Raw genomic sequence first — 14,328 nt, 5'->3', positions numbered from 1 at the left:
TCCTAATTATATGGGAGCTAATTACGGGATTTACGTGACCTTGTAAGAGAATGTGTATTCGACTGTATAGTCTATAGTTTTGGGGATGTTTTTCATTAATTAAAAAGATGAAATAAAACTTGTTCTCGAACGTGTGTATTATTTGGAGATCACTTTTGTTTGAAGTTGAGTTTTTCTTCTCTTTTTCATGCCTTGGAGCTACTTAAGAATAACTTTGGAGTGCAAAGGTAAAAGGAACATACAAATAAGAATAAAGCCTTGTGTGTTCTATATTGTTGTAAATCAATTGAGTGTTTGGTGCTTTTTGATGTGTTTTAAAAGTTTATTTTATTTGAAAAAAATATTAAATTAATATTTTTTAATAATTTTGATATATCGATGTTAAAAATAAAAAAATATGTATATTTATATATTTTCGACTAAAAATTATTTTTGAAAAATACCATATAAAAAAATACCAAGCAAAAGCTTAAATATTTTTGTATTATATAATTGTGACAATACTTTCCTTTCATTCTGTTTTTTGCATATATATATATATATATATATATATATATATATATTATGCTACTATAAGGGAGATATCAAGAAGTATGAAATTTAGCATCATGGGCTAAAAGTACTTCGATTCATGAAAAAGAAAACATGTTTATAATCATGAATTTAGCCCCACCTTGCCATTTTCATGTGAGAGGGAATACCAAGCAAGTCCTTGTATGTTGGAATGTGAAGGAAGTGTTATTTTCTATAGTAGGTCCATGCCCCTTGGCATTAGACTAAGAGACAAGATTTATAAACTTAGAGAACAAAGCCACGAAGCCCGTTCAAGCCCACTTACTCTCCATGAAGATATTTTGGATTTTTTCGGGAACCTAGAACAGTAAATTTTTTCTTGATAAAATGGCATGAACAAAAAAATATTTAGAAAACAAGCAAATTTAATTGAGTTATAGATAATATTTGTTACACTCAAATAGCATTTATTATATGTAGGTGTTATTTCTATAGGTGTGAATTGTGATTTTTTTTGGACAGCGAGTTGCAAATTTCAATTGCAGTACATAAATTTAAATTGTGTATGTTATCTGTGACTCAACTAAGAAATAATTTCTTTTGTTATTAACTCTCGATCAAAAAAAATCATAATTCACATAATATAAATAATCAGTTTAAAAAATATATTTTTAGATTTTATTGATGAGATTTGTGTATAGTTAGGCTGTACCTAACTTTAACCTCAACTTCAGTTATATTTTCAAATTCATTTGTAGTTATTAAATAAGTTTTAGTATGATGAGTTTATATGAAAAATTCATGATTTAAAATTTGATTAGAATTGAGTTTTAAATTAAACCAAAAAATATAATAATTTAGTAAAACTCCCTTGTTATAGATAGGTTTTTAGTAATGTGATTAATTATATTGAATCTAATCCAAATCAGTAATATCAATTTAAAAATAAAAGTTGATTTAGATTAATATAGTAATTCATTTAACTCGTAACCTTTTCAAGATTTATTTTCGAATCGAGTTTAATAACTATATTTAATGGAATTATAGTAAAAAAAAAACTAGTATTTGTGGCCTTGCATCCCTCCACGAAGATCCGAAAGGAATTGAAGTTGCTCCCCATCACAAACAAGATATATACAAGCATTGGTTATCGCTATGATATTTCACTATCTTTCCTTTTCACATGACAATTGACGGACAGTATATTTGAATGTAGAGAGGCAATGTTATATTATGGCTCCACGTCCGCCACCGACTCTATGATTGATGTTTGGACGATGAAATGGTTGATTCCGACCATGGATGGGCCCACTCCGCTCCCTTTAAGCTTAACACGTCAAATCCCAATCTTGCTACCGCAAAACTAATAAATCTTACCACGTTCAGTTGGGTCTGGTTTCATCCCACCACAAAAATTATAATACTTATGGTTAATTAAAATTAATAATTAATAATTTGATTCGAAAATTTAGAAATTTAAAGACAGGCCTGAGTAAGATTTTTAGTTGATTTCAATAAATTATTAACTTGATTAGAATAATATATATATAAAAAAGAGTTTTTATTTCTATAAAAAATATTGATTTGATTCTAATGAATAATTTAAATTTTAATCTAAGAACCCATATGAGTTTAAAATCACAATACTAATATACTTGATTGTTAAAGATAATTTACTAGATAAATTAACGTGAAAAATTAGAAATTCAAAGACTAATCTAAACAAGATTTTTAGTTAATTTGAACAATATATTAACTTAATTAGATCTTTTTATCAACACACATATATCTAATAACTCAGTTGGGTTTCATTTAATCAAATTATAAAAATGATACATCATCATTAAATTTAACTGAGTAAATGGATTAACATGGAAAATTTAAAATTTAAAAACTAATTTAAACTGAATTTTTAGTTAATTTAAATAAAATATTAGTTCAATCATATTAATATAACTAGTTGATTAGATGGATTCACATAAAAATTAAAAATTTAAAAACTAATCTAAACTAAATTTTTAGTTAATTTAAATAAAATATTGACTCAATCACATCAATATAAAAAATTGTTATTTTTTTAATATATAAAAAATAATTAATCTAATCTTGCTTAATAATTCAAAAATTAATTTTTTTCAGTAATTATGCCCAAAAGATATCAAGACAAAATATCATATCAAATATCTCCGACTTTTTTCACTTTTTAATATCATCTCCAACCTCCAATCATTATAAAATATCTCAGTCGTACGTACAGCTCACCCTTTTTAAGCCCCTCTTATCCTCCAAACCAAACACACGCCTAACTCCTCCTAACGATAACTCCATAACTGCTCACCGGTAACCACCATGTACACCGCAACTACCGCCGCCGCCGCCGGAAACTGTCTCTCAACTCCTACGCTCGACGCCGAATCCTCAAACCTCCTCCAAACAATCTCATCCCACGGCGGCTATGCCTACGTCAGAATGTCAACACTCGCCGCCTCCGGCGACTTCAGAGCGGCGGAGGCAGCGAGAGAGATGGCGTGGGAGCAACTCCACTCCGGTCCCTGGCACTCCGTGCTTCCAGCCTGGCGTGATGCCTACTCAATGGCTTGCTTACACGTGGCAAAGTTTCATTATCGAAATGGTGAATTCAAAGAGTCGCTTAGGGTTTTGGATTTGGGATTGATCATGGGAGGTGTGCTGTTGAAGAAGGATTTGGAATCGGCTATTGAAATTGTGACAGCGAAATCGAGAGAAAAGGAAAGTGAGGGTTTTGAGAAAGGACCAAAGTGTAAATTTGTTGAAGAAGGGGATGAGTTTGATAAAGAGGAGGTGAGGTTTGTCTCTAATTCTTTCTGTTTATAGAAATGTAGCGTTAATTTGCTTTTTTAGGGTTTTGTTTTAGGAAAGTTGAGATTATTATTATTATTATTATTATTATTATTATTATTATGTAGCTTATTGTGGATTTTATAATTATGTTTGGAGTTTTTTTTTTAATTTAAGATAATTTAGTTTAAGGGGATTGGGATTGGATAGTTTGCTAGAGTAATTAATTTAATGATGAGCTAATTTATGATTGTTCTTGATTTACAGTACTACAACTTTTGCTTTATTTTATAATGCATGAGCATGGCATGTTGCATTTATGAATTATTATTCAGGTTGGCTTGAATACTTTGGTTTTCTGATGGGGGATCTTTAGTTTGTTTAAATAGTAAATTGTGAGTTAGTTATTGGTGTTTTTGATATGGGCAAATAGCAGTAAAAGGATCGGTCCATTTTCGATATTGGTGTTTTCGATTGCTCTCGTGTTTCGTAGCAGTATTCTTTCTGAGTTGGATGATAAGTGGCATATGGTATGTGCTAATAAGAGAGACTGTGAGCTTAATGTTCAATGTGCTATCTTTGGATTTGTAGGTGCTTCGTGTTTTACCAGAGAAGTCCTTGTCTACTAAGATTGTGGCGAAGAAATCTGGTCTATCTTTAGAGGGATTTTTGCGTGAACATTTTCTATCTGGGTCTCCAGTTATAATTAGTGATTGTATGGCTCATTGGCCTGCCAGGACAAAGTGGAATGATATGGATTACTTGAAAAAGGTTGCTGGTGACCGCACAGTTCCAGTTGAGGTGATTATTCTTGTTTTTGGGAAATTTGATGACTTGTGCTTTTCTAATAGTTCATTCATTGAAGTTCAGTAGATGTCTAATATCCATAAGATAGCTCTTTTCTACTGTAATTTTTTTTCCAAATAAGTAGTTTTTCCTGCCCATGGTAATGTGTTATTTATTTGTTATTGCGATTGATTATTTCTTAAGTTGCAACCTCTGAATATACTGTTAGTGTTGCATGTGATATTTGAAGCTTGGTGATAAAAATACCAGGGTACGTAAGAATAAAACTCAACTCTGATCAACTAAGCCCCAATTTCAAACTCGAAGTTTTGAACTGTGAAATTAAAGATTATAGTTTCATTAACCTTTTGAAGTGACAACTTGGATATAGCCTTCATTGGGAAAAAAGAGTAATCTCTTGGTTTTTTGAGTTTTCCCATCCTAAGAGCTAGGTTTCTTCATTAAGGTCCTTAAAGCCAATAATGGAACCTATTAACATACAATAGGTTGAAAGAACATTTTGAGCATCTGTAATCATCACAAAATTTAAGTCATGATGAGCTAAAACAAGTGTTCATATGTATCGCTGTGGAATGGGATGTATGGTTGTTATTCTACAACAAAAGGTAATCAAAATGTCAAGTCCTTTGCAGGTTGGGAAAAACTATCTATGCCAAGAGTGGAAGCAAGAGCTTATAACATTTTCTGAGTTTCTTGAGAAGATTCAGTCCAATGACTCTTCTTCTGCAATCCCTACATATCTTGCACAGCATCAATTATTTGATCAGGTGGGTTGTACTCACATAAATGAGCATCTAACCATGGGCTTCAACACATTGAAATATGCTAGCAGCTAATATTTTACATTTATTCGGCAGATTAATGAGTTACGGAAAGACATTTGCATTCCTGACTACTGCTGTGCTGGTGGTGGGGAGCTTAGGTCTCTTAATGCTTGGTTTGGTCCAGCTGGGACTGTGACCCCACTGCACCATGATCCGCACCATAATATACTTGCTCAGGTATTAAATTATGTTTATGTGTGGAATGCTTACAATGAGATGCTGCATTTTTTTCATGTATCTTTTCTCACTGACCAGTAGCTAGATTGTGTATCTAGTCTTTTGTTCTTTTGCACTTGGAATTTCAATTTTTTTTCCTACTAGCTGTTAGGCATTGTTGCCGTGGTTATGGTTCTTCTTTTTGAGGGTTTGTGTGCATGTGAATGGCATGTTCTTGTTGAAAGCAATCTCTTCTAGGTTAAACGAGAACTAATTTGAAATACAACAATTATGATTTCACGGTACCATTTCCACTTGATTACGATTCTTCCACCTGTGCAGTTTCTGTGTGGGCATACACGTTGTCAGTTTAATTTATAAGTCAACATAAATAAGTGAGCTTGTTGTTTGCTATGAAAATGTGATTTTATTTTCAGGTTGTTGGCAAAAAGTATGTAAGGCTCTACACCTCTTCAGTGTCAGAGGAACTTTATCCATACAATGAGACTATGCTTTGCAATTCAAGCCAGGTAACTGCTTTCTAGCATTTTTCTCCTAATGAACCATTTCGATCAATTTGCATTATTTTGGCCATGGTATTGAATCATATTGCTGCCTACTGATCAATCTCTTCTAGTATGCATCTAATGTCTTTTGATACCCTTTCACTCTGTCTCTCTGAACAAGTTTGTGTGTCTCCATTATAGACAATGTTCTTCACAATTGACTCTCCTTTTTGAAGGTCGACCTAGACAACATGGATGACGGACAATTTCCAAAGGTGCATGACCTAGAATTCTTGGACTGCATATTAGAGGAAGGTGAAATGCTTTACATCCCGCCAAAATGGTGGCACTATGTCCGATCTCTAACAATCAGTTTTTCAGTTAGCTTTTGGTGGAGCAACTCTGAAAGTTCAGATGCATCGTGACCGTGTACTGCTTTCATGCTTGAGATTTGTTCTTTTTTATCGATAGAACTGGGGTTAGTGCTAAAGTCTTAATTAATTAGCACATTCTTATACGAACATGCATACAATAGTACTATATGCGAAAATGGAGACATCATGCCTTGTAATTCAGGATGTACTCACTGTTAGAGGAGGAGCATTAACATTATCTAGTGTGTCCGAGTTAGCAAAAAAGAGAAGCGAGTCCCCTTGCTTCTACACAGTCGGATATTAATCAATTACTATGCCATTTGCTGGCACTATGTCGTGTCTCTCTTATGATATGCTGGAGTTTATTGCCAAGTCTTTGCACCATTTGGAATTTGGGTGCCCTTTTTTGGTCTGAATTTTACTTGGGAAGAAATGATCGATAATGATAGAACTTGCCTGACCAAACCTCTACTATCTTTCAGGATTGCTTGTATTTGTACGCGTTGAATTGGTTTATCAACTATTTGATCACAGGAAGAAATCTCGTACCGGTTGCCTTGAGTGTTGAAACATTCGATCTACTGGAAAAGGGCAGTACCTTTGAACACACTGAAGAGGTACCTGCTCTATACATCGAGAAAGCTGACCTTCTTCAACCTTGAAATGAACACAAAAGACCTCGTTTTAGCACTTGCCCTGTTCTTGCCTTGGCATTACAGCCTCATTACATAAACCATGAGGCAGCTGAACTACACGTTAATGCCGAATATCCATATAATACATGCAACAAAACATGTCAATCAAACCAAAAATAGAGACCTAGCTGTTCTAGGGAGCCAATGAGCCACGAGACCTTGTTGTACTAGGGAGCCAATGAGCCATATGAATATTGTTAAAAGAAAGTAAGTAACTTTGATGGTTAACCTGATCTAACTTAGTTGGTTGATCTGATAAAATCGCGACTTAGCAAGTTTTAAGTTGGATTAGAAAAAGAAATTGGCTTGTTGGGTTAATTCGTGATTTGGTTAATTTGATACTAACTACTTGGTTGGGTTAAGTCCAAAGAAATTAATAATAATAACAAAAAGAAACAACGTCAAAAATATTATGTTAACGAAAACGATTGATTCAAGACCCGTGAATTGATCTAATACCCAATAATTCAAGTTCTTTATAGAATGAGTCTCTAGATCGGGTCTCGCAGCTATGGCTATTAATTCAAATCTAAAGTAACTTTCAGTTTGGTTGGTTGCTTTTCCTTTTCACTAATAAATTCAAGGGACAGACCAGCGAAGACGTCAAAATCTGTTGTCTTCTCACCGTGCTAATGGAAAGTTAACACCAAATACCGTTTTTCGTCCCACAAATGAAAAATCACCTCTTCTTTTCAACTTTTTTCCTCTTCTTTTCATAGCGAGACCCACCACCGGGGACTAAGTCAAGCCCGCACCACACGAGCTTTTCATGTTGCTGTCACAATTTGAGTCCAGTATATCAGTTTTTATCATACCATGTGATGCATGAAAAAGCAAGTCATTTGAATACTGATCAGACGTCGTCCGTTTCTTTTTGAACAAGTTGTTTGATCATATACTGATCTGGTGAAATTGTCTAACTAAGAGTTGCACACAGTTCAACAACAACACGTCTTTTGTTTTTGTATCGAAATTCAAGAAGTGAGATTCGAACACTGAGACCAGATGCTTTCTACGAAGCAAGATTATTATCAAGATTATAAATTTACGAGTTACAAACACAGTTTCTGACATGTATTAACACGTGTATTATAAATTAGGTAAAACCATATGACAATCAATGAGTTTAGGCTGATCCCTTTGGCACAGCAATGTTATCCAGCAATTAATTTATCAGTACTGACCCTGACTCAATCCTATTCTATGCCCAAATGCATAGAAACTAGTGAAGGCGAGGATTGAAGTGTATCACGGGGCAACAAAAGGAGGCTCTTTTCTATGGAAGGCAGGGCGCTGCCACCAACTTTCAAGCCTTTTACTTGCTCACGTTAGTACTTGGTTAGGCCCGGCTCAGGAGACAGGTCGGGCAAACTCCGAGGTGACCTGGCAGGCCGGTTTAATAACAGCGACCACAACAGTAAATAAGAGCAAGAACGATATTTATTCTTGCAACTAGAACAAAAACTGCCAAAAAGAGGAGAGCAAGAAAGCCGAAAGCAAATCATTAAAGCAATGCATTCTGTTTATTAGCTTGATTTTCAAAGTCTAAAACAAAATCTTTCTTCTTAATTTTCTCCTTGACTTAAGCATCATGGTTTGCCCCATCTCTCATTACAGTGGCAGCTTTGAAAAAATCATCCAATTCTTTGACAGAGGAACCTTTGAAGCCATCTTCATCTCTTATGGCATTTTTTATCATCCCCTTGACCTTGCTAGCTTTTCTTCTCATTTCCTTGCCTTTCTCTGTCTCATTCATCACCAACTCAATCTTTGCCTTCATGTCTTCATGCCTAACCTCACAAGTCTTCCCTCTAACAATCTCCACGCAAACCCCCAACTCTTCTTCCAAGAACTTGACATTGAAAAACTGCTCACCTGCCATAGCCCATCCAAGCATTGGCACCCCTTTGTTTAGTGCTTCAAGGACAGAATTCCACCCACAATGACTCAAAAATGCACATGTAGACTTATGTGACAGAATTTCCACTTGGGGTGCCCAATTATGCACAAGCAACCCTCTTCCCGAGTCTTTGATTCTTTCTTCAAACCCTTGAGGCAACCATTCTTTGGCTTTGAATTCTGAGTTTATGTCAAAACCTATTGGTGGTCTGACAACCCAAATAAAATTCTTGCCACTACCCTCCAAAGCCATAGCCAATTGCATCATCTGTGATGTAGATATTGTGTTGTTTGATCCAAATGAAACATACAGAACTGAATTCACAGGTTTTGCATCTAACCATTCCTTCAAAAAATCTGCTGAAATCCCAGCTTGTTTGCCAGCACGAGCTCTGTTATCTACTGACAACAAAACTGGCCCTATAGCCCAAGCAGGCCTGCCTAATCTCTTCCTGAAATACATCAAACCAAGCTGGTCAAACTCCTCTACTGTATTAAACAAAATCCCATTAGAATCCACCCATGCTGGTAGATTCATTCTTTGAAAAACAGACCAAGAATCGCTCCCATCTGCCGTTAAAATACTTAATGGCAGTTGAGACACATGAAATCTTGAAGCCTCTTTAAAATCTTGCAACTCAAACTCATCGGAATCCACTTCCCTATGGGGAAGTGATAACCAGACGGAGTAATAACAAGCCAAACCAAATCCACCAGCACCACTAAAGATTGCATGAAACACTCCAAGCTCTTTAGCTACAGTTGCTGTCCATCCAAAAAATATGTCAGCAATAATACAAAGTGGAGGCTTACCTCCTTGCTCTTCTACAATATCTTCAATGAGTGTTTTAAAGGCAGGTTTGAGAGAAGTAGAGGCATGAAGAAGGCGAATGATAAGAGGGTAAGGAAGGATATCAGTGTTTTCTGAATTAGGAGGTAGACCATGATCTGAACTATTGAAAGGGACTTCAAGAAGCTTGATTGAGGAGTTTGGTGGGATAGATGACTTGAGTTTCTTGATGTTAAGTGGGGTGTTAACAAAAGTTATGGTGTAGCCTTTTGTTTGTTCTATGTGAATTGCTAATGCTAGAAATGGGATAATATGGCCTTGTGCCATGAATGGAAACATCACTATGTTTTCTTTTGGTTCTGCCATTGTTGTTGATGGACAGAGAGGGAGGGAGGGAAAGAGGGAGGGAGGGAGAGCAAATCGGGATCAGACAGATCCACTTTGGTCAAGGATGATTTAAAGCCATACAATCAATCTTGATGAGCGGCGAGTGCTTGGACTTTTGTACATTGAATTTGACTAAATTTGGCAAATTCTACTAAGGAAAAAAATAAATTAAGATTATTTTTTAGTTTCCAAAATTTAAATTCCATGTTAGAATTTTTTTTTTAATGTACTTGATCCGAATGGATCTAACTAAACTCGACTAATATGATAAATTGATTTAGTAATTCAATTTTTTTTTTAGCAAATCCTAAACCAGATATAATAACTATATTTACTTGAAATGAATAATTTAAATATAGTTACAAGAATATTATAAAGCAATTGGAATAAAGGAGAAAAAAAGAAGAGAGAATGACTTTAATTTGGAATCAATTCGTGAATGAATTGCTTTCAAATTTATTAAATTAATAACGTAAAAGCTTATAATATTATACTATAATAGTAAATATAATTTTACTCATTTCCTCTCGTCTTCTCTTCTTCTTCTGTTTTTTAAGAAATCCTCTCGTCTTCTCGATGAAGGTTTCGAATTCATGATTTCCTAATCTTCATTTATAGTCTTCAAACCCTTGAATCTGGAACTAAGCATGTACACAAGCCACCAAGTTGTTCAAGGGAGCCAAGGTTTAGTTCTATAGTAAAGATGTGAGAGCATAGTTTTCTATGAATTTTTATATACAATAAATTTACTACTCTAGAATATATCATATTAGGCAAGGCTATTTATAGTATTCGAGGGTTTTATAAAAAAGATTTTTTTTTCTTCAATAATAATTCTGATTGGTTTACAAACACAAGAAATCATGAATCATTATATATCCTTCCTTAGTCTTGGATTAGATCACCAGTATATTTCATGTTCAATACCATTTTAATTTGAGGATTTATAATTTGTTTGCAAATTAAAATACAATATTTCTTGGTTTGAGTGATCAACAGGCAACATTTTCTTGAGTTAATATGCTTTATTTTCAAATATCAATACAGTTATGTAAACTTCTATTTTTCTTTTTCAATTTGAATTTTCCTAAGCATGACAAATAGGGACTTCTTTAATTTTACTCTAAATTTATTAATTAAATTCATTAATCAAATATAAATAAATATTAAAGATATTTTTTTATTAATAATAGATATATCTTACATTAATAAAATTAATATTACATGTAATCAATCAATTGACTACATAATATATTTACAAACATTATATAGTTCATTATATAGTTCATTGAAAACTGACAAGGTTAAGGATAAGTTAGGAGATAATTGAAACCTTCCAACATTTTAGCTATATATGTAGACAGATTTAGAAGGGCAAACCTAAAATTAGGGATGGGAGGGTTGGGCTGTAATAATTTGAAGTGTATCTAACAAGGTGTTACTGGAAGAAGAAGGCATTATAAGCATTGCTGATTTTTGTGGGCAAAGGAATTTAGTTTTATCTATAATAGTTGCTAATTATTCCATTTTTAGTAGTTAGACGACATCATTAGTCACAGAATTACAGAAATGTATTTTTCTAAATTTTGTATTCTTAATCCTCTAAGTTCTAACTCACCTATCATTAAAAAAAAATTGTGTAGATATTATAAAGTTAATGAAAATCAAGAAAGGAATAAAAATTGTGCGAAGCAAGGGTGAAGGGAATTAAATATTGCTTTGGTTTTTTAGCCAGGTTGAAGCGTAGTTATCAAACCCGGTCCGGAAGTTGATTTGGTTAGGGGATCAAGTCCTGGGTTTCATGGATTAACCTGGAAATTTTTTTAAAAAAAATTAATTTTAATATTTCATATAAAGAAATTAAGAAAAAATTCATGTGAATATATAGGCTATAAATGTTATAAATAATGAAGTTTAAAAAAATATCTTGAAAAGTTTTTTATTTCAAATTGAAAAGATACTATATTATCCTTTTAAGTTGAAGTATTTAAATCAAAAAGTTTTTAATTATACATTGAAAAAATATAATTTTTTTCGAATCCCATATTAAAAAAATACTTTTTTTTTCTTAACATAATATATATATATATATATATATATATATATATATATATATATATAAGGGTTTCAAAATACACATTGAGAAGATATTATGTTATTCTTTTAAGTTGAAATATTTAAATCAAAAAGTTTTTTTATTCCATGTTGAAATTAAAAACATAACTTTTTTTTTAACATAAAATATATATATATATATATATATATATATATATATATAAAAGCTTCAAATCTTATATTAAACAAAATAACTGAAGCTTTAAGCTATGGTGTACCAATAATTGGCTGGCCTATGGCTGCTTAACAATTCTACAATGTCAAGCTCTTGGAAGAGGAGATTGGTGTCTGTTTGGAGGTGGCTAGAGGGAGGCTTAGTGAGGTTAAGAGTGAAGATATAGTAGCAAAAATTGATCTAGTGATGAACGATACAGAGAAGGAAAAGGAAATGAGGAAGAAGGCTTGTGAGGTCAGGAACATCATCAATAATTCCATAGCTGATAAGGAGGTATTAAAAGGAGTTTCTGCCAAAGCCATGGATGATTTCTTGAATGCTGCAATGCTGATTAGAGAGCAGGAAAAAAGAATTCCATAAATTCTATTTCAAAACAGAATAGCAGCTAACTTTTGCACTGATAGTGGCCAAGAGAATGTTCTCCAAACTCAATAACATTGTCCCCTTTAACACACAGTAATTATAATAAGTGGAATGACAAACTAATGCTAAAATTAAAATTTTCTTCTGTATTTCATCAAATGTATTGGAGGGAATTGCAGCCTGCTTCCTTCTAACTGCATATTTATTTTATGATGGCTATGTTCGCACTTCCCGGTTGAGAATTACATCCGAAAAAAATTTACATTTCAATTATAATTTAGAATTTTAACCAAAACTAGAAGATTTTATCAATAAATTAGGGAGAATTGTCCTTCAGCACTTTTAAGAATGAAAGAAAAGTGGCCCTTTCTCGATATTGTAGTACTACTCGTGCAGATGCAACAAAGAATAAACAAGAATTTGATATGCAACAAATACCTCTTTCTTTAATGAAACAAAGTAAAAATCTAAGTAGTTTATCAAGTTGTTGGAACTCCAATGTAAGGCTTAAAAAAATAAAATAGATGCAAGGCTTCAAAACTAAATCCCATTCAAAATGTCTAAAAGAGCTCAGACACTGACTTATAATAATGATTATTGTAACAATAGGATGGTGGCAATGAAGATGTGGAAGGTGTCGGAAATGATAGCGAGAATGAAGAAAAGGTGACGGTGGCGAGTGGTGTTGGCTGTGAGAGGGCGATTCTGATGGTGGCATTGACCGGATGGCGATCAATAGTGGTTGTAACGGTTATAATGGCTTCAGTTGTTATGGCAGGTGATGATGAGGTTGCTGTGGTTTGCAACGATGAAGTGATGGTAGTGTTAGTGATTATTGTTGAAGTACAGGCCCATACAGCCCGAGACTCTTTCTTAAAACCAGGCCTGAGTCTATTTGATGGAAGGCCAGTGGGATCACATAAAATTGGTTAGGTCCCTTCTTCCGAACTTGTATATCCGAATTATTAAATTGCTTCTCTAATTAAACCTCGATCAAGAAATTGTAAAATAAATCTTGTTGTGGATCTCTTGAGGAGTGATTAATGGTTAATTAAGTCACAGGATTAAATCTCCAGTAAGTTAACTTAATTTATCGTGTAATTAATTTATCGTGTAATGTTAATATAAGTTAACCTTTTTTATATATAATTAGGTAAAATATTACGATATTTAATAAGGTAATTATCATTCTTAATGTAGCAATAAGATTTTCCACGTGATTAAATCCAACCCAATTTACAAAACTCAATCTTCTCTCAATTAGGACTTGACTTCAGCAATAGCCATCATATATCATTATAAGAACCCTAATCTTATGTTTCTTGTCAATTAGAGAGAATTCTTCATAACCTTAGCTTTTTTTTACCCTTTTGAAAAACATGGTAAGCACACTTTTTATTCCTTGAGTTTCTTATTTCTATTGCTCTGTCTTTTTTTTATTTAAAAAAATTATGTAATAACTTAATTCTTTGGTTTAATATTTAGCAGGATTCTTGTGATGGAAAAGAAGGTTACCAATCTACTCAATGCAGTTGCAATGGAATGATGAACCAAACGAGAAGTACTTTTCTTCCCTTGACTTGTTTTGGGATTCAGTCACTTAAATATTTGGTTTTGTAAAATGATTTATATACAAAACAGAGATTTAACCATATATTTTGTTCATACCATAAGGTTGAAGGCATATGATATAGCTGTGAACCTAGCACAACCCAACAGGACAACCCAGTGAGTTGTCAAAGCTTGGCTGCTTTGATAATATATATTTCATGTCAAACCATTTTATTTTTTTTCACGAATCAAGTGTTCTTTTCTTAAATTTTGAGAAAAAAAAAATAAGGGTTGATCCATGATCAATTCATGGTTTGACTCAATTAACCAGCCATCTAGATCTTGGATTGGGCTGG

At 33.2% G+C, this 14,328-nt stretch overlaps 2 protein-coding genes across 2 annotated transcripts; one reads left to right on the top strand and one right to left on the bottom strand.

The window, feature by feature from the left end:
- The first annotated feature begins 2,737 nt into the window (after positions 1–2,737).
- Positions 2,738–6,369, top strand: LOC133695878 (lysine-specific demethylase JMJ30). Its single transcript, XM_062117849.1, has 6 exons — positions 2,738–3,333; positions 3,922–4,131; positions 4,770–4,904; positions 4,995–5,138; positions 5,555–5,647; positions 5,860–6,369. Exons 1-6 carry the CDS (start codon positions 2,863–2,865, stop codon positions 6,046–6,048), a joined length of 1,242 nt encoding a protein of 413 aa, XP_061973833.1. The 5' UTR covers positions 2,738–2,862; the 3' UTR covers positions 6,049–6,369.
- Positions 6,370–8,196: 1,827 nt separating this feature from the next.
- On the bottom strand, positions 8,197–9,849 carry LOC133692362 (UDP-glycosyltransferase 92A1-like). Its single transcript, XM_062113249.1, has one exon. The coding sequence runs from the start codon at positions 9,745–9,747 to the stop codon at positions 8,275–8,277; it is 1,473 nt and encodes a 490-aa protein (XP_061969233.1). The 5' UTR covers positions 9,748–9,849; the 3' UTR covers positions 8,197–8,274.
- Between the last annotated feature and the right edge of the window lie 4,479 nt (positions 9,850–14,328).

Source organism: Populus nigra, chromosome 1 (assembly GCF_951802175.1).
Source record: "Populus nigra chromosome 1, ddPopNigr1.1, whole genome shotgun sequence".
Taxonomy (NCBI): Eukaryota; Viridiplantae; Streptophyta; class Magnoliopsida; order Malpighiales; family Salicaceae; genus Populus; species Populus nigra.
The sequence above is the reverse complement of the archived record's forward strand: the minus strand, read 5'-3'. Positions and strand labels throughout refer to the sequence as shown.

Bases quoted from the DNA above. Each gene is read 5' to 3' on its own strand.
- LOC133695878 (XM_062117849.1), top strand. From the start codon at position 2,863: ATGTACACCGCAACTACCGCCGCCGCCGCCGGAAACTGTCTCTCAACT. The intron at 4,132-4,769 runs GTGATTATTCTT...AGTCCTTTGCAG, and splicing joins ACCGCACAGTTCCAGTTGAG to GTTGGGAAAAACTATCTATG. The intron at 5,648-5,859 runs GTAACTGCTTTC...TCCTTTTTGAAG, and splicing joins TGCTTTGCAATTCAAGCCAG to GTCGACCTAGACAACATGGA.
- LOC133692362 (XM_062113249.1), bottom strand. From the start codon at position 9,747: ATGGCAGAACCAAAAGAAAACATAGTGATGTTTCCATTCATGGCACAA.